Source organism: Amphibalanus amphitrite, unplaced genomic scaffold (genome assembly GCF_019059575.1).
Source record: "Amphibalanus amphitrite isolate SeventyFive unplaced genomic scaffold, NRLGWU_Aamphi_draft 000380F_arrow, whole genome shotgun sequence".
Classification (NCBI taxonomy): Eukaryota; Metazoa; Arthropoda; class Thecostraca; order Balanomorpha; family Balanidae; genus Amphibalanus; species Amphibalanus amphitrite.
The window spans coordinates 571,169-594,054 of record NW_024881874.1 but is presented as its reverse complement, the minus strand read 5'-3'; the positions used below and the strand labels follow the sequence as shown (position 1 = coordinate 594,054).

The window sequence follows — 22,886 nt, the reverse complement described above, 5'->3', positions numbered from 1 at the left end:
CGCCAGTCGGACGCCCAGTCGGACGCCAGTCGGACGCCCAGTCCGACGATCTGTCTGACCCAGCCCGACGATCAGTCTGGCGCCCAGTCCGTCGTCCTCACGAGGATGATGACGCTGCCAGGACCGGTGGCTATGCCGACGTCTCGTAAGTCTCTCCTTCCCCTCCCTTTCTCTCCTCTACCTTCTTTCTGTTTTGGTCGTTTTCCTGTTTCTCCAACACGCCCTCCTACCTCATCTTACTCCTCTCACAATATTTTTGTTCTGTCGCCAGCCATCTTCAGCTATTCTCGATGTCCCGTCCTGACGAGGGTAACATTACTGTCTTTTTATGATTAAGGCAATGGTGTAGCACACGTTTCCACATGTGGCGTACGTGCATGACCATTAACCCTCGCCGGCACAGGGGGGATGCAACCCCTCCCCTAAGGGTTTTCGCGAATAATTCGTTTTAAAAGCGGTCGATCGTGACGAAACTTTCAGTACCCTCGCATTGATCAATTGACACCTACATTGAAAATTTCATGACCCTGACCCGTATGATCTTTGACCTGTGATCTACTTTCCGAGACCATGTCTGGCCGGAATCGCGATTCGGTGTATGTCGGCTCGCATTAGCCGCGCGTTTGCAAGCTTCTCGTGGTTTCAAACGTTCAAACATGTGATTTGATGTTGCTCCCATACATTGGGGTGGATGTCAAGGTCACCTGAACGTCAGGTCAGGTCATTGACGTTTGGTGACCTCGGTTCAATTTTCGAGTTTTACATGTTTCTAGATTAGTTTTTTTTTTTACAGGTCTCGATTTTCCCGATTTTTGGGTCATTGACCTGATCTGGAAGGCGAACCGATGACTAGGACCTTAAAATTGGGTATTATCGTCTTCGTCTCGTGACGGGCAGCACGCTCGTTTTTTCCGCGAAGCTCTAGCTCGATCAGGAGTCAAACGCAGGGGGGGGGGGGTCGTACCAACCCCCCTTGTGCCGTCGAAGGACGCAAAATATCCTGTGCCGGCTTGGGTTAAATGCGTGTCCGGTGCTCCATACCCAATATTTCAATTCCTACCTCTGTATTGTTTTTTCCGAGTGTTCCTAACTGGCTTACGTGTTGAATGGTTCGGTCGGCTCGTGGTCCCTTGTTACAAGTGATTTTGTATGCGGACAGGTCCAGATGGTTCCGAGGCTGCCACCGTGTCGGAGACCGGTAGCCTCGCAGGGGGCCACCAGTCCGGCGCGCAGTCGGACGCCCAGTCTGGCGCCCAGTCCGACGCCCAGTCCGACGATCTGTCTGACGCCCAGCCCGACGATCAGTCTGGCGCCCAGTCCGTCGTCCTCACGAGGATGATGACGCTGCCAGGACCGGTGGCTATGCCGACGTCTCGTGAGTCTCCCCTTCCCCTCCCTTTCTCTCTCCCTCTACCTTCTTTCTGTTTTGGTCGTTTTCCTGTTTCTCCAACACGCCCTCCTACCTCATGTTACTCCGCTCACAATAATTCTGTTCTGTCGCCAACATTTTTTTATATATATAAATTTAGCTCGAATGTTTGAATGGACAGATTGACAGAGCGGGAGCCCACGCTAAGCAGAGCTTGTTGCGTAGACCCCGACCCCTACCGTCCGATCGTGCAATTCTGGGTAACGGGAGGATTTAGATGCCAAAGTTTAACGTGCCCTTCAAAGCCGGACACGGCCTGTCCCACTCAACTGACTTCAACTGGCTGCGGCTGCTCCCACCAACCGCAGACCATCTCCGTCAGTAGTCTCAAATATCGAGCGCCGGAGCGTCTCGAACCCGGGCTCTCACTACCGAGAGTCCAATGCTCTACCAACTGAGCTACGGGACATTTTCAGCTCTTCTTAATGTCCCGGCCCGGACGAGTATAACATTGCTATCTTTTTATGATTAATACAATGGTGTAGCACACATTTCCAACTGTTGCGTACGTCCATGAACATTAAATGCGTTTCCGGTGCTCCGTACCCCATATTTTGTTCCTGTCTCTATATTGTATTTTTTTCCGAGTGTTTCTAACAGGCTAACGTGTTGAATGGTTCGGTCGGCTTGTGGTCCCTTGTTACAAGTGATTTTGTGCGCGGACAGTTCCAGATGGTTCCGAGGCTGCCACCGTGTCGGAGACCGGTAGCCTCGCAGGGGGCCACCAGTCCGGCGCGCAGTCTGGCGCCCAGTCTGGCGCCCAGTCCGACGCCCAGTCCGACGATCTGTCTGACGCCCAGCCCGACGATCAGTCTGGCGCCCAGTCCGTCGTCCTCACGAGGATGATGACGCTGCCAGGACCGGTGGCTATGCCGACGTCTCGTAAGTCTCTCCTTCCCCTCCCTTTCTCTCTCCCTCTACCTTCTTTCTGTTTTGGTCGTTTTCCTGTTTCTCCAACACGCCCTCCTACCTCATGTTACTCCGCTCACAATAATTCTGTTCTGTCGCCAACATTTTTTTATATAAATTTAGCTCGAATGTTTGAATGGACGGATTGACAGAGCCGGAGCCCACGCTAAGCAGAGCTTGTTGCGTAGACCCCGACCCCTACCGTCCGATCGTGCAATTCTGGGTAACGGGAGGATTTAGATGCCAAAGTTTAACGTGCCCTTCAAAGCCGGACACGGCCTGTCCCACTCAACTGACTTCAACTGGCTGCGGCTGCTCCCACCAACCGCAGACCATCTCCGTCAGTAGTCTCAAATATCGAGCGCCGGAGCGTCTCGAACCCGGGCTCTCACTACCGAGAGTCCAATGCTCTACCAACTGAGCTACGGGACATTTTCAGCTCTTCTTAATGTCCCGGCCCGGACGAGTATAACATTGCTATCTTTTTATGATTAATACAATGGTGTAGCACACATTTCCAACTGTTGCGTACGTCCATGAACATTAAATGCGTTTCCGGTGCTCCGTACCCCATATTTTGTTCCTGTCTCTATATTGTATTTTTTCCGAGTGTTTCTAACAGGCTAACGTGTTGAATGGTTCGGTCGGCTTGTGGTCCCTTGTTACAAGTGATTTTGTGCGCGGACAGTTCCAGATGGTTCCGAGGCTGCCACCGTGTCGGAGACCGGTAGCCTCGCAGGGGGCCACCAGTCCGGCGCGCAGTCTGGCGCCCAGTCTGGCGCCCAGTCCGACGCCCAGTCCGACGATCTGTCTGACGCCCAGCCCGACGATCAGTCTGGCGCCCAGTCCGTCGTCCTCACGAGGATGATGACGCTGCCAGGACCGGTGGCTATGCCGACGTCTCGTAAGTCTCTCCTTCCCCTCCCTTTCTCTCTCCCTCTACCTTCTTTCTGTTTTGGTCGTTTTCCTGTTTCTCCAACACGCCCTCCTACCTCATGTTACTCCGCTCACAATAATTCTGTTCTGTCGCCAACATTTTTTTATATAAATTTAGCTCGAATGTTTGAATGGACGGATTGACAGAGCCGGAGCCCACGCTAAGCAGAGCTTGTTGCGTAGACCCCGACCCCTACCGTCCGATCGTGCAATTCCGGGTAACGGGAGGATTTAGATGCCAAAGTTTAACGTGCCCTTCAAAGCCGGACACGGCCTGTCCCACTCAACTGACTTCAACTGGCTGCGGCTGCTCCCACCAACCGCAGACCATCCCCGTCAGGAGTCTCAAATATCGAGCGCCGGAGCGTCTCGAACCCGGGCTCTCACTACCGGGAGTCCAATGCTCTACCAACTGAGCTACGGGACATTTTCAGCTCTTCTTAATGTCCCGGCCCGGACGAGTATAACATTGTTATCTTTTTATGATTAATACAATGGTGTAGCACACATTTCCAACTGTTGCGTACGTCCATGAACATTAAATGCGTTTCCGGTGCTCCGTACCCCATATTTTGTTCCTGTCTCTATATTGTATTTTTCCGAGTGTTTCGAACAGGCTTACGTGTTGAATGGTTCGGTCGGCTCGTGGTCCCTTGTTACAAGTGATTTTGTGCGCGGACAGGTCCAGATGGTTCCGAGGCTGCCACCGTGTCGGAGACCGGTAGCCTCGCAGGGGGCCACCAGTCCGGCGCGCAGTCGGACGCCCAGTCGGACGCCCAGTCGGACGCCCAGTCCGACGATCTGTCTGACGCCCAGCCCGACGATCAGTCTGGCGCCCAGTCCGTCGTCCTCACGAGGATGATGACGCTGCCAGGACCGGTGGCTACGCCGACGTCTCGTGAGTTCTCTCTCTCTCTCTCTCTCTCTCTCTCTCTCTCTCTCTCTCTCTCTCTCTCTCTCTCTCTCTCTCTCTCTCTCTCTCTCTCTCTCTCTCTCTCTCTCTCTCTCTCTCTCTCTCTCTCTCTCTCTCTCTCTCTCTCTCTCTCTCTCTCTCTCTCTCTCTCTCTCTCTCTCTCTCTCTCTCTCTCTCTCTCTCTCTCTCTCTCTCTCTCTCTCTCTCTCTCTCTCTCTCTCTCTCTCTCTCTCTCTCTCTCTCTCTCTCTCTCTCTCTCTCTGTCTCTCTGTCTCTCTGTCTCTCTGTCTCTCTGTCTCTCTGTCTCTCTGTCTCTCTGTCTCTCTGTCTCTCTGTCTCTCTCTCTGTCTCTGTCTCTGTCTCTGTCTCTGTCTCTGTCTGTCTCTCTCTCTCTCTCTCTCTCTCTCTCTCTCTCTCTCTCTCTCTCTCTCTTTCTCTCTCTCTCTCTCTCTCTCTCTCTGTCTCTCTCTCTTCTCTCTCTTCTCTCTCTTCTCTCTCTTCTCTCTCTCTCTTCTCTTTCTCTCTCTCTCTCTCTCTCTCTCTCTCTCTCTCTCTCTCTCTCTCTCTCTCTCTCTCTCTCTCTCTCTCTCTCTCTCGCATGCTGGCACTATTCATCGACCCGAAAAATATTTTGATGTCGATGTTGTTCACGTTATGTGCTGGGGAAGCTACAATGCGGAGAGTTCGATGAATATTTTGTTTTTGACGTTTGGTATCCTCAGTTAATTGTTTTTCCTGCTTTTACAGGAGGTCGCCAACCGAAGCCGTCAGCTATGGTGAAGCCCGTTTATCGCAAACCTGAACAAGCTGTGGCTCGTCCGGCTCGTCAGCTATCGCTGAAGAGCCGGACCTAAAACAGCGGACTTGGAAGGATGTAAAGTACCAGGTCCACAATATGATTACGACCCGCCAGAGACGGGCGCTCAGATAGGTGAAAAGGGCTTCACCAGTCCGGCGCCCAGTCCGGTGCCCGGTCCGGCGCCCAGTCCGGCGCCCAGTTCGGCGCCCAGTCCGGCCTTCACCGTTTTTGTGGCAAATACAGCATCTGTCCTTTTTTTCGCTTTTTTTGTATCTATGTACGGAAGGTCTCGCCCCGCGCCGTCCGGCCGGTGCTGAATTACACAGACCGGTATTATAGGTAGCACGAAACAAAGCCTTGAACTTTTAGAGAAACACCTTAATCCGGGCTTAGATTAACTGACCATTGCATCAACATGACACACATTTATCACTTAATTGTAATATGTTGCGCAATTATGACCACGTTTATGATAATAAGTGCCCAGCACAGAAGGTCATGAAACCCAAACTGCTGAGTTCCCAATGTCGTGTAGTTGACCTGACCTTGACCCGACCCCTGACTTCAAAATTCAAATTTTGAGTGCTCATCAGACGTGTCTTGTCCCGAGCTTTCTTTTACTGTCTCGCCCGTCTAGCTGCGATTAGTGGTGCTTGAGTTATCGGCTGGGGGTGTTTAACGCCCCCCGGTCCCCAGCATGCGTTGGGTGGAGAGGCACCCAAGCAACTGCCTGGTTTAACCCTCGCCGGAGCCGGACCTATTGGTTTTCTACATACGCGCCGGCCGAATGGGGTGGGTGCGACCCCCTCGCCGTTTCGCCCCTAATGGAGCTAGCGCGTCGCGGAAAAAAACGAGCGTGTGCGCCGTTACGAGACGCAGAGATTGGTACCCGATTTTAAGGTCCTAGGTCAACCGGTGACCTCTGAGGTCAGGTCAAGTGCCCCAAGAGATGGGTTCGGTTTTTGGCGAATAAAAACGCAAAAAAAATATATCACAGCCGCGATTTTCACAACATCGTGTTCGCCTTAGTCTGGCGTGTCGAATGAAATGCGGTTGATGTCAGAAGATGCGGCTTGAATCAAAGGTCAGGTATGCCAAGTTTCAGCTCGCCATCGTCAGCGTGTTCGAAACTATCGCGAAAAAAAACTTTTGGGCGGCCTCCCCTTCGGCCGGCGAGGTTTAATATTCGATACCGCTTACCTTATCCGATGACATGTCATCCCGCGAGTATAAATTTTGTGATGTCCCCTGAAATCATGTCTTGTCTGGCAACTCCGCATTCTGTTCTCAGAAACCATGTACTGTATGACGACTCCACACACTGTCCTCTGATCTCGCCTATCTGTATGACGACTCCACACACTGTCCTCTGATCTCGCCTATTGTCCTCGGATGGTCAACGTCACATAACACCAGTTCAAATGGGCCCAAAGCTAACAACAGTCAATACGTAATATCAGATACTGTGCCAATGATTCATATGAAATTAGGAGTCAATCCAACGCAGTCTTCGATGTGTCCTCGAATATGACCTACGTGCGGTGTCCTCATAATTCACACTTTACAAGTATGTGTGTGTGTGTGTGTGTGTGTGTGTGTGTGAAAAAGTCTTATAAGATTTCACCAGAATCTTCACTATCTTGCATGATCTTATAAGATTTTGAAGACAGTCTTGCAAGGCCTAGCAGAGCTTGTACAAGATTGGCCAACATCATACAGAGCTTATAAGAATCTGGCATAGGCAGATTCTCGCGAGAATGCTGATTCTGGTAAGATTGAAGAATCTTACAAGAATGTGCTGATCCCATTGAAGGCTACTCCCGCTAATCGTTTTTCGCATAAATCATAATTAAAGAGCTCGCTGAACTCTCAAGCAAATGCGATCATTTGCTCCACACGGACTACGTGGAGAAAAGTTGTAAACGATGCACCTGTCAAGTAAAGTATGAGATTGAGGACTGAGGAGTACCTACCTAGGGAGAAATGCCTCGCCCCGGTGCGTTGATATGTTGGACAATGGACATTTTTCTCAATCTGCAACCTACCGGGATTTATTCATCTCCTCAGGACGGTACTGCTCATTATTAGAACTGGCGGGGACATAAACATTCGAATGTTGTTGTCAACATTGTCCCGATATATAGGGAATTACGAATTGTGAATTGATCCCTATAAAAGAATCGATTCACTTCATAACTCCCTAATCCTTTCATAACATTATCATCTTAATTTGACGCGTTGCTGTACTGTAGGGGAAAGTGGGGTAAGACGGGCACCTTAACTTTGGAGCCATTTTTCGGCCGGTTAGAAACATCATAGAAACGGGAAACTGGGTGAAAACCTTTTTCAGACATTTTACTTTCATTTGCCAGAAGATGAGACTTAGACCTGATTCAACAAATAAACTGCAGCTATTTTTGCAAAACCTTGCAAAAACCCGTCTTACCCCACCCCATGGGGTAAGACGGTCACATGGGTAGGGCAAGACGGCCAGCTTCTTTCACCGATCAGCGCAGCTCGCAACAAATGCCCGAGATTAGCCGCATTTATACAGTCGCTCGTTGGTCTCAAGTGCTTCGGAAATGGCAGTATACGAGATTCGTGCAGAAGGCGTATGCTCCTATATAGGCCCTAGTTCAGAAGCCATGTAGAACCGTTTTTCACATTCATTATTCGAGAATAAACTGTGCCGAAGGAATATTGCTAACATGTCTGTGAGTATCGGAATCGAACATATTCTTATTAGAAATGCTTCTTTTTTCCTACAGCAACAAAAATATTTTCACCATTACAGACCCATTGGGTTCATAGTTGCCCGTCTTACCCCAAACTCAATGTCAGAAGTTCAGCACGATTTTTCGCTGTGGACAATTTGATGCAGACAAAGCAAATCCGCCGTAAATGAACACTGTTGGCATATGAGTGTACCACAAGTGATTGCGAGTTTTTAACTCTATAGTGCTGTACACAAAAGCTTGCACAATACATTATGGATGTTTTCAATGAAATGAGTGTTTTAAAGAAATCAAAATAAAAGATTATCGACTGAACACAAATTCACCAGACTTGAATGGTGGTGTGTAGTGGGAAAGGCAATTCTGGTCCTAACTTTTCTTGCTCGTAGCGCTATTGGTTTGGTCTGCAGAAGGGGTGCCCGTCTTACCTACCCTGACCGTCTTACCCCACTTTCCCCTACATATTATTCGGGGACTAAAGTGTGCATTTGTGCGCTGTGGTGATCTTTCAGAGACTGTACCGACTGGAATTTAACGACCACTGTCCGTTTTAGAGACCGTACGGTCGGCGGCGGGCGTCCCGATCCTCGCCTGGGGCGGAGAGGGGAGCGCGCGTCCCCCTCCGCCGCATTCCGTCCGTCCCATTCACTGCCCGCTCGCGATGTGCGGAGAGCCGACGGAAGTGTCGAGTGTGTGCCGTGCGATGTCATCTGCCGTCTCCTCTTCCGACCTGAAGGTAAGTTTCTGCCATGCTGTATTGATGTGTAACAATAAAAAATTGTTCTCAATATTTGCAGCATTACAGACAAAAAAACGGCGTCGAAACGTTCACTCAAAAATAGCTGATCGAAAAAAATAGCTGAAAAAATAGACATTTAAATGTCTACTATCAGATACCAGAGCGCATTAGTAGCGTCGACGCTACTACATAGTAGCACACAACATTAATTCAATATTAAAAATTGGTTGAATCCAGGTTGATTGTCAACATTGAGGATCAACCGTTTTTCGACATCGATCCAGCATTTATTTCACGTTGAATTTGCGTTATATTTGGTTGATAGGAGATTGATATGCAATATTGTGATACAACATCAAAACAATGTTGTAGGTATGCCGATCACTTTGTATCGCGTTGTATGTATCACTTTTATGCCGATTAGTTACTTTCGACGGCAGGGGTCCCTTCAATCAATATATTATCATTGTAACATGTGAATATCCACCTTGTTACAGGAACGCAGGATGCGAGGATCGTCGGGCGACACCACCACTCGAGATTCGTAGATCGATGGACGGAGCGGCAGCCGCGACGCGACGACGTGTGTCGTAATGTGACGGGATGTGACCCGGAAATGGCTGTGCATTTATCCCAGAAATACATTTATTCCGAATATTGACTTTGTCGGTAACGCGGGAACTCGTGGGTCTTTTTAGCATTCCTGGTCAACCGGCTCAAGATGCCCGAGTCGGAGATGCCCGAGTCGGAGGTGTGCTGAGCCGCTGTTTTCAACAGCGGCTCAGCACAATAACAAGATGCGGAATACTTATAGAATGGCGAGTGTGGTGCCCTGTACGAGATCCTTTACGATACCCTGTACGACACCGTGCACGGTACCCTGTACGACACCGTGCACGGTATCCTGTACGAAACCGTGCACGGTACCCTGTACGAAACCATGCACGGTATCCTGTACCTCACCGTGCACGGTACCCTGTACGACACCGTGCACGGCACCCTGTACGACACCGTGCACGGCACCCTGTACGACACCGTGCACGGTACCCTGTACGACACCGTGCACGGCACCATGCACGACACCGTGCACGGTACCCTGTACGACACCCTGTAGGAACCCTGGTAACAATTTCGTCAAAAATCCTGTAGGGTCAACCATACAGGGCTACCCTGTAGGATTTTTCACTAGGGCATGCCAAGATCTGCTTGGAAGAAAACTAAAACCAATAAAAATGTTGACCCATGCAAGATCAAATTCATTTAGAAACTATGCTTGTATTGGGGAGGAGACTCAACATCATTTATTTGGAATCCCATGCTCTTGCAATATTGATGCCTGTCCCAATGTCCCATGTTAATCGAAGCAACGGGCCTTATCGAAACACTTTTATGGTAGAAATATAAAACGTTTACGACAACGTTTACCTTATCACAAATATTGCACAAATGATGCTCGATACTACACGTTGTTTGCAAGCATAACTTTTAACGAAAATGTTGACAAAATCCCCCAGATAATATCAACAGCGAGATTGCTATGAAAAATCTTCAACATGGAGATAGTTGTTTGAGTGTGGAGCCAGATCTTCTATTCAGATTTGGACATGACGATTCAGCTTAGCGTCCAAAGGCCTCGCTTGAATCAATGGATACCTCGTACATTGTCAAAACTGCAACTACCTTGCCCTGAGGCCTGGGAACCTGCAGCATTGCCGTTCAGATTCTGATTCATGCATGGGAACAATGAAAAGTCAGCATCGCAAACATTTTGACCGGTCACGACGCTATATTGCAGCATGTCCTAACCTTTCGTGATTCTCTGAATTCGTGACTGGTCGTATGACCTATACGCTGGAAATGGCACTATCAATTATCACAGCGCAGTGATATAAGCTAACATATGTACATTGTGCAGCATGCATTTGCGAAGTGTAACACGCCAGCGTGACGTGAGTCCACCGGAAGGACTGATCGAGCCGGGTCTGACGGGACGTGATCGACTTTCTCGCCAGTTCTCACAGTTTGCATCGGCCAAACCCCGTCAGTCGAGGTCAATTCAGTAGTCGGACGGAAACTAGTGGCTTGCCTGATCGAGAAGAAGGCGGAAGAGTCGGGAACCACTGACGGAGGAAGAGGGACTTGTAGTAGATCAGATCAAGTGAAGATCGGAATGCCAAGAGGAGGCCGCTGCGTCGATCCCAACTGCCAAAATACCTGATTGTGCTGCGGCCGCTTATCAGTGAAAGTAATCAAACCCATTGATTTTATTCCTTTGTTCGCCGTACGGTTAAGTCGTACTGGTAGGCCTTCATTGCTCGGTTAAGGATTCCTACAATGACTCGGCAGATTCCTATGGAGGAGATTTGCAGGAGATAAAATTTCATAAATGCATGCATAGCCTTAGCATGAGGTAGATCCTTTTAAACATTTACGTCCAGTAAATGTTTAAAAAGTAAAAGTGACCGCCGCTTGTCAAAGTGGCCTTTGAAAAGCGGCGATCACTTACCATTCACTATACTATTCACTTACCAGGAGCCAAGACCCTGTATTCCCGGGGACCCGGGCCCCATCCATCCGGAAGCCCGGGCCCCGTCCACCCGGGGCCCGGGCCACGTTCTCCCGGGGGCCCGGGCCCATCCACACGGGGGCCCGGGCCTCGTCCACCTGGGGCCCTAGCTCTCTCTCTCTCTCTCTCTCTCTCTCTCTCTCTCTCTCTCTCTCTCTCTCTCTCTCTCTCTCTCTCTCTCTCTCTCTCTCTCTCTCTTTCTCTCTCTCTCTCCCTCTCTCTCTCTCTCTCTGGCTCTCTCTCTCTCTCTCTCTCTCTCTCTCTCTCTCTCTCTCTCTCTCTCTATCTCGCGCGCGCGCGCTATCCATACTTTTTCACCGAAGGTTTCAGACCATGCAGAGCAGGCGCCTTACAGAAATTTCGGGGATGGGGGGTCAGCTGGCCCTCTGAACCCCCCCTGGCTGCGCCAATGATACAAATAATGTGCATGCTTTATGAACTTTATTTATAAACAAGATATTTTTAACAGCGTTTATCGAAAGGCTTGGAAACATAGCTAAGCTACCCATTTCATTTATTCCGTATGGTGTGTGCGGTTTTTGCAGAGAGTATCTTGAATCTTCCTTATTTACCTGGCTCACTTCTGGCGGCCTTGTTCAGCTCACACTTCCACTTGGGAGGTCGCGGCTCCCGGCTAAATAGTGGCGTCAGCGGCGGGCAAACAGCTTCCGAGAGCTTCTCGACCCTGACCCACTGCACGCGGAGCTGCCCAGCTGGCGCCGTGTCTGTTTGGAGACGCGAATCGTGCGTTATCGGGTGAAGTTGACCTGTTCCGTGCGCACTGCGCACGCTCATACGTGGATTGACATTTAGTTGAGGTCAGAGGTCAGATCGATGACGGTCATCAAATGTCGATTTTCACGTTTTTAACATTTACCATAAGTCTCTGCGGCAGCTTTGAGTGCCCTCACGGAGGCCTCTGATGACCTCAAACGAACCTTTAACCCGCGCGGGACTGGGGGGGTAAATTTTACCCCCCCTCGCGAATTTTTGCGATATCTCAAAAACGGCGGCGCGCAGCGCCGCCAAACTTTCAGTACCTTTTCTTACATCAATTTGACACGTTCCCTGAAAATTTGAGCGAAATCCGTCGGAAAATATTTGAGAAATTGACGTTTTAGTGACGTCATGTTCGCCATTTTCGCCTCAAAAACGGCAAAAGTTCAAACGACGCTAACATCTTCATTTTTAAAGGAATCAAGACGTAACAAAAAAGGTTATACGTAATTTTACTTTGTCTATCAAATGGCTATCTCGGTTTTTTGAAAATTTTGGATTTTGGCCTAAATTTTTTCAAAAAACTGATTTTTTGGGGAAAATCATTATAAAATCCAAAATTTTGAGTCTATCGAAAAAACCGGAATATATGTCAGAGAAGTGGTCTATGTGCACCTACATACCAAATTTTAGAAGAATCGGTTCAAAAATGTGGGAGTTATTCAAAATTTTATGACGTCACGCCACACAAATTTTTTGAGAAATGACTTTTTTGGAAGTTCTAGACCTTGTACGGAAACAAAAATAGCACCATTCGATTCGCCGTGAAAAACTGCATCAGATAGACACCTTTTTAGGCCTTAACAACCAACTTCAAAATTTGACCTCACTTGACCTGACCTTGATCCCTGACCTCGACCCGAAATTCATCCAGAGATGGTCCATATCACTTATTGAGTGTGCCTATTGAATTCTATGAGGAAAATGACCCATAAAACATGTGTCGCACACAGGGGCGGCGCCACGGGTTTTCGATAGGGGGGGACGGGGACCGAAAATCGAAAATCCCAAAAGTAGATACTGATCGTGTATGCAAAAAAAAAAACGAGGCATGTAACGCCGCGAAACTTGGCAAGGCCCAAAACACATCGAATGGTGCATCCCGTTTCCAAACTTATCCTAGGACACCTAAGATCGATCACCTTTTCAAGCATCCTTGACTCTAAATCAAAATTTGCAGTCTTGCCAACTCAAAGCTGGTTTCCTACAAGCTGCGAATTGCTTAGGTATGAGTAGCAGTGCCAGCTATTCTTACGTTTCGTACTTTCAAATTTTCGATCTTACGTCTGGTCAGCTTCAGGGCTTCACTCGGGAATCATGGAGGAAAAGTGGGAATGTCTTCTGCTCTGACAAGTGCGCCAAAACTGCAATATAATTTCAGAATCATGACATCACCACCTGATCCATATGCAACGGGCAGGGTGCAGCTAATGGCTAGCCGTCAGTGGTCATGTCATCGGTGGTCACTCAAAAGGCCATGCTAGGTCATGGAAGGTCACCAGCCGTTATTTGATCACACTTTCTGATGGATTTTACTTGCCAAGAGCTTCGCGGGAAAAACGAGCGCATGCACCGTTGAAAAAATTGAGTGAAAGGGTCTCAGGTCCGGCGACCTCTGCAGGTGAAATGCCCCAGGGTAGGATTCCGGTGCTTGTTGATTAACTTCGTCAAAAATGGCAGTAGAGCTGTGATGTCGGCACCATTGTGTTCGTCATGATCGAGCTGGCACGACCTGCATCGTTCTCATATTCACCCTCCAATCGTAACAACTACAGCAGGGATTGGCAAATGGCGGGGCACCCCCTTTGGGAGGTAATGAAGGTCTCTGGAAACGTCATCCCACATCTCTTTAGCATTAGTGGCTCTCCTTATGGAACAGGTTTATTGACTGGTCTGTTTCACCCCAGAATTCAAAGACTAGTCAAGGTAAAACCGAGCGCACCACAGTGAGCACAATTTGATAAGCTGGTGTATCTCAATTTTCATGTAGAACCTTTCACGTATCATGGACCTAAAACCCTTTCGTGCACTCATGCAAAAGCAACTGCCATGTTTCAACAGCTGGTAATGGCATTTTCACAGCCGCTGACGTAAGAAGGGGAGGGATGGGGGGCTCGATTAGACCCCCAGCCGTTCGACCGCCGACCGAACTTAGTTTTGCAGAAAAAAAAACGAGTGCTATCGAACCCCTTGACGAGAGGGAGCCGATGCTATATCCAATTATTAAGGTCTTGGGCTACTGCGTGCTTTTTTGGTCCTGCCTGTGATCTATCCGAACACTTCTCCCCACAAGTGCTGGGGTTAAATGGCATAGATTACAAATGGTTCCTGTGGTAGAACTGCCATGCTTGAATTTGACTAATTAGGAATGGAAAATTTTCATATAGTAACGGAAATCTATGGAATTTCAGTGAACTTGGTTTTATCGGCAATGGGGTCTGGCAGTGGGGTGGGGAGGTAATAAGTAATAACCCTGCCTGGCGCCCCAAAAAGGGGGCACGATCCCCGAGGCCCTGCCGATCACCTTATAACTACAGGCATCACAGCTCCACACCTTTTGCAGATGGCCAGGACCCCCTGCGATGCATCCCAACAGCAATCTTTATTCAGAACCTGCCTTGATTAACCAACGATGCATTAAATGCGACGGAGAGCTCTATAATTCATTAATATCAACTATCGAACGGGCCTCGCCGATAGGGGGGTACTGTACCCCCCTAACTTTCGATAGCGGGGGACCTGTCCCCCCCGTCCCCCCCGGTGGCGCCGCCCATGGTCGCACATGCCCTTTTCTATATTTTGTTTTTTGGTGACCTGACCTGACCCGACCTGACCTTGACCTTGACCTCTGAATGATATTGTATGCAACGAATATTGTCTTGGTAGCCTAAGAACACGTTTTGGGCGATCAGTCTCAGTCCATGACTCCATTCTTCGGCAACTACGGTGCAAGGCCGATACTGTAGAAACTTGCAATTTGTACCCTTGACCTGACCTTGACCTTGACCTCAAACTTTAAATTAAGTACATGTTTTTAGTAGTTCGTGATGAGAGCTTTCGATTGGCGTTTGAATTTTCCAAATCGGACCATTAGTTCGGGAGATAACAGGGGGGGGGGGTAAAATTTACCCCCCCAGCCCCGCGCGTTCGGCTGGAGACCCCAGCCCCGCGCGGGTTAAGTGCCAATCCGACTCATGGGTCCCCATGCATCGGCTCCTGAGGGCCCCACGCCGTTTTCTAAGACCCCACACCGACTGCTGATGAGCCTTCACCGGGTGGAGGGCCCCATTCCGGCTCTCAATAGTCTGAGTCACATAGGCCTTTCTGTCTTGTTCACACGGGCCTCCTTGTCTTATTGGCTGCTAAGTAGTCCAGTAAGGGCTTTGAACAGTTCCTGTCGTATCTTTTGTATCAGATTGTAACACTCTTAATATAGCTATCTAGAAAAATACTATCCTTGCATATTACAAGAAACTTTATGATGTTAAACAGCCAACCAGCATTATACCTTTTAGAATTCGTGGGCAAAGGCCTTAGGAACCCTCTTCAGCTGGGGGCCCATGGTCACGGGGGCTGAGTTTGGAGGCCATGCCATCTCATTTAAAGATTATGCGGTGTGCATGAATAATGAATTCTTCCGCCTACCGCAGCTCCCACAAAATAGATGAGTAAAAATAAAGACGGTAAGCCCATCACCCTATCGCGTTGTGCATACAGACACCTTGCGTAAAACTCGGGTCAAAATAATGAAGTGAAAGTGAGTTTCCGGCGCGGTCACGACAGCTCAGCTTTGTAAACACACCACGACTGCTGGCTACGCCGTGCCCACCGCAGCACGGCTCGTGACCTCTCGGGGTCACTGGGAGCACGGGCGGCCGTGTACACCGGAGGTGAGGCGCACGGGCGTCCCGTGACCGCCGCTCAGCGCTGGGAAGATCAACTGGAGCAATGTTGCGTGGTTCAAGGCGAGTGAAAGCAGGAGCGTCGCCACATCCGAGTGACAGCACCCGGTGACAATCGCCGCGCGGCGGCGGCAGTCGGGCCGCAGCAAAGTGTTTGATGAGCCACCGGGCATTGCGTTAGGAACCAAACAAAAAATGCCGCTTTGTGATGACTGCGCAGAATTGCAGAAACGGAAAACGGAGAGGAATGAAAGCAAACGTGTTTGTGGTGCATTGGATTTACTACAACCTGTGCAGACCTGGTCTTTCATCAGTGATTTCAATCCCCTAAGAAATCATGCCGACGCATTTACCGATAATGAAAACCGATTATCAAGAGTGCATTCGCAAATCAATTCATTGGCAACAAGCCTACCACCTATCATTGCAACCTCGGCGCTCGCACACATGCAACCATGACATTTTTACATTTCAACACATTTCTACCATGCAGTGGACGGGAACTTCTTATACCTATTCAAGACATTTGCATAAAAAAGATATTCGAGGTAACAGGTCAGGTCAAGGTTAGGTCAACACCTAAAATTGGGCTTTCAGCAAGATGGACCTTAACCCTCGCCGGCACAGGGGGGGGGGGGTTGATGCAACTCCCCCCAGGTTATTCGCGAATAACTCACGTAAAAAGCGGCCGATCGCAACGAAACTTTAACCCTCGCCGGCACAGGGGGGGGAGGGGGTTGATGCAACCCCCCATAAGGTTTTTCGCGAATTCCTCGCGTAAAAAGCGGCCGATCGCGACGAAACTTTCAGTACCCTCGCATTGATCAATTTTATACCTATCTTGAAAATTTCATGACCCTGACCCAAATGCCCTTTGACCTGTGACCTCTTTTCCGAGACCATGTTTGGCCGGAATCGCGATTCGGCGTATGTCGGCTCGCATTAGCCGCGCGTTTGCAAGCTTTTTGTGGTTTTAAACGTTCAAACATGTGATTTGATGTTGCTCCCATACATTAGGGTAGGTGTCAAGGTCACCTGAAGGTCAGGTTAGGTCATTGACCTTTGGTGACCTCGGTTCACTTTTTTCGAGTTTCACATGTTTCTAGGCTAGTTTTTGGAGCTGAATTCGAATTTATCAACCATTTGAACATTTACGAAGTAGTTTTGGTGCCTTCGTAACATGTTACGAAGCTGTCAGGGGCGGATGACACGTACCTACTACGAATACCCGTCATGACCCCTACCGGTTGACCTGACCTGACCTGACCGGACCTGGTCTAAACGCTCAACGATATCATCTGTGATCAAAACTAACACGATATTCGTGATCAGCACCCCGGAAAACCACTTAGCAGCCACACTTTACGACTTTCTAACAGGCCCCGATATTCCCGATTTTTTGGGTCATTGACCTGACCTGGAAGGTCAACCGATGACTTAGGACCTTAAAATTGGGTATCATTGGCTTCCTCTCGTGACAGGCAACACGCTCGTTTTTTCCGCGAAGCTCTAGCTCCATCAGGGGCCAAACGCGAGGAGGGTCCTCGTACCCCCCCCCCCCCTTGTGCCGTCGAAGGACTCAAAATGGCCTGAACCGGCGAGGGTTAACCCGCGCACCGACGGGGGTCTGCGCCAACTTAGTACCGACGGGGGGGGGGGGGGGGGGGCGGATGACCGCCCCCCCTGAGATCTCGAGAACGAAGCAAGATAGCGACAAGCGGTAAACGGCATCGGATACGCACGGTCAAGATCTACAATTTTTACTAAGGTCATTTTCAGGTCAGGTCAAAGATGACGTCACAGGGGTCGAAAAAGTCAAAATGGCGGCGCTAAATATGGAGAGAGTTTTTCTCGAATAACTTTCGAATTAGTCAAGATAGGAACAAACTAAGGGCATCATCGTGATCCTCTCGTCAATCCGCATCGAATGATATATATGTTGACCTCGAAAGGTCAAGGTCAAAGGTTGACCTCAGGTCACGTGACCTCGAGGTCATCATGTATATCATTCGATGCGTCTTGACGAGCTGAACACAATGAGACCATCCACGCGTCTGTATCTTGTTCCTGTACGGAGTTATTGGCCAAAAACCTTTGGTGACCTTTGATGACGTCACATGACCTCACAGCTGCCCAACAGCAAAACAGACCTCAAGGTAGTGAAGGTTGATCGTATATGAAGTCATGTATGGTATATGGGGCCATTCCGACCCGTTTTAGTGGTAAAAACAGGGAGTTGATTTTTCCCCCATTGACTTATAATGGGGAGGTCGCGAAATTGACCTGACCTTAGGTCACCGATATCAAAATTCCGAGATATACAAATTGTAGCTACTAATGACCTAATAACATCCTGCGACTTTCAAAGGCCTCCGACATCTACTGTAGCTCTGGCACGGTGACAAAGTTGCAAAAAAGTGACTTGAGGTTGGGTCATTCAAAGTGACCTGGTGACCTGACCTTGAAAGGTAGGAGGTTCAAACTTGCACACCATGTGTAAAATTGATAAGGGAATAGTCATACCAAATTTCGCGGCGCTACGCGCCGCGGTTTTCCCGCTATTCGCGAAAAACCTCAGGGGGGGGAGGCGGATATCCGCCCCCCCGTCGGTGCGCGGGTTAAGTACCCTCGCATTGATCAATTTTACACCCACCCTGAAAATTTCGTGACCCTGACCCAAATGACCTTTGACCTTTGACATACTTTCCGAGACCATGTTTGGCCGGAATCGCGATTCGACGTATGCCGGCTCGCATTAGCCGCGCGTTTGCAAGCTTTTCGTGGTTTCAAACGTTCAAACATGTTATTTGATGTTGCTCCCATGCATTAGGGTGGATGTCAAGGTCATCCGAAGGTGAGGTCAGGTCATTGACCTTTGGTGACCTAGTTTCACTTTTTCGAGTTTTACATACCTAATTCTAGGCTAGTTTTTGGAGCTGAATTCGAATTTAGCAACTATTTGAACATTTACGAAGTAGTTTTGGTGCCTTCGTAACCTGTTACGAAGCTGTCAGAGGCGGTTGACACGTACTACGAATACCCGTCTAGACCCCTACTGGTTGACCTGACCCGATCTGCTCTAAATGCTTCAAGACATCTGTGATCAAAATTAGCACGATATTCGTGATCAGCATCCCGAAAAAATCCATGGCAGCCACAATTCACGACTTACTAGCAGGTCCCGATTTTCCCAGCTTTTGGGTCATTGACCTGACCTAGAGGGTCAACCGATGACCTAGGGTCCTTAAAATCGGCTTCCTCTCGTGACGGGCAGCACGCTCGTTTTTCCCCCCGAAGCTCTAGCTCGATCAGGGGCCAAACGCGAGGGGGAGGGGGGTCGTACCCCCTTGTGCCGTCGAAGGACGCAAAATGACATTTGCCGGCGAGGGTTAAAACCTCGTACTGGGTGTCTCTCGTCATCATAAACTCTGTCAAGACTGCACAATCCTTCATATAGGTAAGTGCTACACGAGTGTCAGCTACATGTAGGGGGTCAGTCAAGCATGGGTGAGGGTGAAGGTCAGGTCAATCCGGTAAGAGCATATCCCCGAAAATCAAAATTGGACGACCTAGGACCTTAAAATTTGGTGTCACTAGCTTTCTTGCAGCATGTGCAACACCCTCATACTTTTCGCTAGGCTCTAGCTCAGTTAGGGGTCAAAGGATGGGGTGAGGGGGCATCAGACACCCTGATGTTAGAAACGATACGTGCAATGGATAAAATACCACAAATACCTAAGACATTAACACTCTTAGCGGCATAGGGCCTGGGCACATCAGTGGCTACAGCGACATCTATGGCTCAGGTACCGCTCTGACAAGTTTCGTTCTACCGCCCAGTTAGACATCACAGATGTCGCTGCTGGACGCCGGCATCGGTCCGCGTATTCCGCTGGCTCTGACGATACCACACCACCCTGTCATATCATGCGAGTTCCCTGTGATGGAGCCTTAAAGGTACGATTATAAGTGTCATACGATAGATCATAAGCGTCAAGTGTCAGAAATAAAGCGGCACAGGTTAGCAGAAGCGTGTACCGGGTGTCATTCAGGATTATTTTCTGGATTATTTTCTATCAATAGTTTTGGAGAGGTAGAAACAGATCACGTAACAATTTGACAACGCGATTTATTACAACACATGAGATGAACACTGGCGTGGTAACACATCAATAGGCACTGTATCACGATAGTTTGCTCGTTCGACCGAGACAATATCCGCTCCAGCCCTCCCCGTCACAAAATCAGCCTAGACACGGTCCATTGTCACACCGTACAGTGGTCAGAATATCAGTTTCTTGGCCAGTCCGCCCATTCCGGACTCCTCCGCCGACTCGACAATCCTTCGTTTGATGCTGGGCCGGTCCACCTCCTTTTTGCGTGCCGATATCTCGGCCGGCAGCGGCAACAGGTGGCCGGGGGAGGGCGCCGGCCGCGAGCTGAAGTAGGGCAGCTTCAGCACACTGGCGCACGTGCCGCGCCGCGCCGGGTCCAGCGCCAGCAGCGAGCGCAGCACGTCCAGCAGCTCGTCAGACGCCGCCGTGAAGATGTCCTGCAGCCGCGTGCCGGGGAACACCTTGAACTGGACGTAGGAGGGGAGCGCCGTGACGCCCGACCACGTTTCCTCGGTTGGCGTGCCCATGGCCATGAAGATCTTTGTGAGCTGGTCGAGGTCCGAGTCGCCGGCCAGGAAGGGGATGCGCAGCAGCAGCTCGGCCAGGATGCAGCCCACCGCCCACACGTCCACACCCGTGCCGTACATCTGGGCGCCGAACAACAGTTCGGGGGCCCGGTACCACCGCGTCACCACCTGGTGGGTGTAGATCCGATTCGGCGAGCCGTAGTACTTGGCCAGGCCGAAGTCGCCCAGCTTCAGCACGCCAGAGCTGGTCACCAGCAGGTTATTGGGCTTCAGGTCGCGGTGCAGGATCCAGTTCATGTGCAGGTACTCGAGGCCGCGCAGCGTCATCAGCGTGTACGCCTTGACGTCAGACTGTTTGAGCACCAGTGTCATGTCCTTGATGATGATCTCCAGGTCCGTGTCCATGAAGTCGAAGACGAGCGACACGTTCGACTTGTGGCCGAAGGCGTCCAGCAGGCCGATCACGTTCTCGTGCTGCAGCTCCTGCAGCAGCTTTATCTCGCGCAGCGCCGTGCGGTTGATGCCGTCCTCGGCCTCGGCGCGACTGCCCATCTTGATCTTTTTGACGGCCACAATCTTGCCGGTCTGTCGGTCGAGCGCCTTGTACACGGTGGCGAACTGACCCTCGCCGAGAAAGTCCATCTTCTCATAGCGGCGCAGTTTGTCTTCAGACATGGCTGCTGTCTAAGAGTGATACAGACGCAACCAGATTCCAATTTCCAGGTGTCAGTTATGTGCGACTAACACAGGCTATGCAGCGTTTCCTGAAAAGAAGCAGATAAAAATAGTTAGTTTACATATACCTTACTGGTTATATCTAATACTGGGCAATGCTCTCTTTCATTGTTGCCTTGAATGCATATCTTAACGAAGTCATGTCCCATGACTGGATACTGTGTACCAATTCGACGATGTTGCCGTTTGTATCACTACACTCTGTGGCTTATTGGTTTAGCACTTTTAGGCTCACTTTCCTGACTGGAAGTGTTCTCATCCACCGGGCGAGCTCATTCTATGCGGGTTCCTTCCCTACTCTCTGTTCCTCTATTCATTTGGTTACTCTCAGACCAAGGGAGCCCCAAACACATGAGTTGGGCAGGTGAGTTCTCATGAGTGATGAAGACATAAAGCCAAGAGTTACACAGAAAATAGCAATAGTTTTATGATTTACTTAAGCATAAAACCCCTATATAGTGCATTTTCAGGCTACACTCTGCGGCACACAGGCACTGACAGTCTCATTGCAAATTGTGCGTCATCACAAATCGCAATGCTGGTTGTGGCAGTAGCAGCGGAACACCTTCAATTAAGGGGGGCACTGCCGACTTTTGGTCCCATTCTTTCCATGCAATGCCCATAGCGCTAATGTTAAAATGCCAAAACCAAAGGGGAGCATGGTGCCCTGGTGCCCTCCTCATTCTGCCACCTATGGGCTGTGGTGCTTGCTTTTTTCCTTAACAAATGTAGCCTATAGGCCATTTCATAGCATACTGCCTACTATTAAGTATTAGCTAAAACTATTGCACTTTTGGTTTCCAGGGTACTATGAACAAACTATTATTTATTAATCTGACACTCTAATATTGTAAAGATTCATCAGTTAGGCAATTACAACTTATAAGTGTATGCTTTTGGAAAGCTATTGAAAAGCCCACGGGTGTCACTTTCCGAAATTTATTGGTAGGGCTCTTATGGTTAATTTTAGGATACCAAAGCCATTCTGATTCATACCATGCAGCGCCATAGGGTTAATGTTAAAATTCTGAAAATATTCGTAGGGCTCAGGCTCCACCAAGCCTATACAAAACGGTATTCTTATACCCATGGAAAAGCCGTGATGGAACCCCACTCAACATACACTACCCAGTACCTACACTTAAAAAGCTCATCGTCCAACTTATAAAGAAAATCTTGATGTTAACTTATCCGTGCCTTATCCTCCTCATGCATTGACCTTCGAATCGACGACATTCAACGACATTACAGCAATTCCAGTGATCCAACAATACGATCTTCGATTTTCATTTGGCTATTGATTTGAATGAGTGAAGGAGAATCCGCCTATATATAATGTTCACGAATTGCCTTTTCCTTGCTGGCGGTCAATCAGTTATTGTTGCCATTGGTCACTGTTCCAGCTTTTTGCTTTACTAGCTTGCAGATCGCAAATTGAACACTTGAGCATGCCTTTGTTCTGTAGCATTTGCGCCATATCTGTAAAATAATGTAAATTTGGTAGCTTTGCTCTAGTAAAGGTTTTTGGTGCAGCGCGCTTGGGAGCTGGGAGCTGGTTCTGAAAAATAAAAATACCTACGCCTGTCGCTATGGTTTTGGCATGGATGAAAGAACCTGGATAGGAAACTCCTATTCCTTCAACATTACGGGCAGCGTTCCGGGCGATCGTCCTGCCACCTAGCGTTCGGTAAGTATCGGGACTGGAAACTCCCGCCGTTAAAGGGACCCTCCCACCTTAACATTAGATTTGAGTTGAGATAGCCAAAATGGGGTCCCTGGCTCACAATTACCGGTTTCGGCACTC

General features: G+C 49.2%; 2 protein-coding genes and 1 long non-coding RNA gene across 8 annotated transcripts; 2 read left to right on the top strand and 1 right to left on the bottom strand.

Moving 5' to 3' along the window:
- Positions 1 to 9: 9 nt before the first annotated feature.
- On the top strand, positions 10 to 5,241 carry LOC122390051 (uncharacterized protein DDB_G0284671-like). The gene is made up of 6 exons (XM_043382641.1): positions 10 to 145; positions 1,160 to 1,375; positions 2,096 to 2,311; positions 3,027 to 3,242; positions 3,957 to 4,172; positions 4,935 to 5,241. Exons 1-6 carry the CDS (start codon positions 106 to 108, stop codon positions 5,039 to 5,041), a joined length of 1,011 nt encoding a protein of 336 aa, XP_043238576.1. The 5' UTR covers positions 10 to 105; the 3' UTR covers positions 5,042 to 5,241.
- A 3,038-nt stretch (positions 5,242 to 8,279) lies between these two features.
- Positions 8,280 to 9,117, top strand: LOC122390052. Its single transcript, XR_006258060.1, has 2 exons — positions 8,280 to 8,457; positions 8,958 to 9,117. It is a non-coding gene; the product is annotated as an uncharacterized LOC122390052 (long non-coding RNA).
- Positions 9,118 to 19,814: 10,697 nt separating this feature from the next.
- LOC122390038 (cyclin-dependent kinase 7-like) lies at positions 19,815 to 22,455 on the bottom strand. 6 transcript variants are annotated; one of them, XM_043382622.1, is made up of 2 exons: positions 22,222 to 22,455; positions 19,815 to 21,111 (listed from the first exon to the last, which is right to left on the bottom strand). In XM_043382622.1, exon 2 carries the CDS (start codon positions 21,020 to 21,022, stop codon positions 19,988 to 19,990), a length of 1,035 nt encoding a protein of 344 aa, XP_043238557.1. In that variant the 5' UTR covers positions 21,023 to 21,111; positions 22,222 to 22,455; the 3' UTR covers positions 19,815 to 19,987. The 6 variants fall into 6 exon arrangements, with proteins under 6 accessions (XP_043238557.1, XP_043238559.1, XP_043238556.1 ...); XM_043382624.1 differs by having other exon boundaries at positions 22,302 to 22,411; XM_043382621.1 differs by having other exon boundaries at positions 22,269 to 22,398.
- Positions 22,456 to 22,886: the final 431 nt, after the last annotated feature.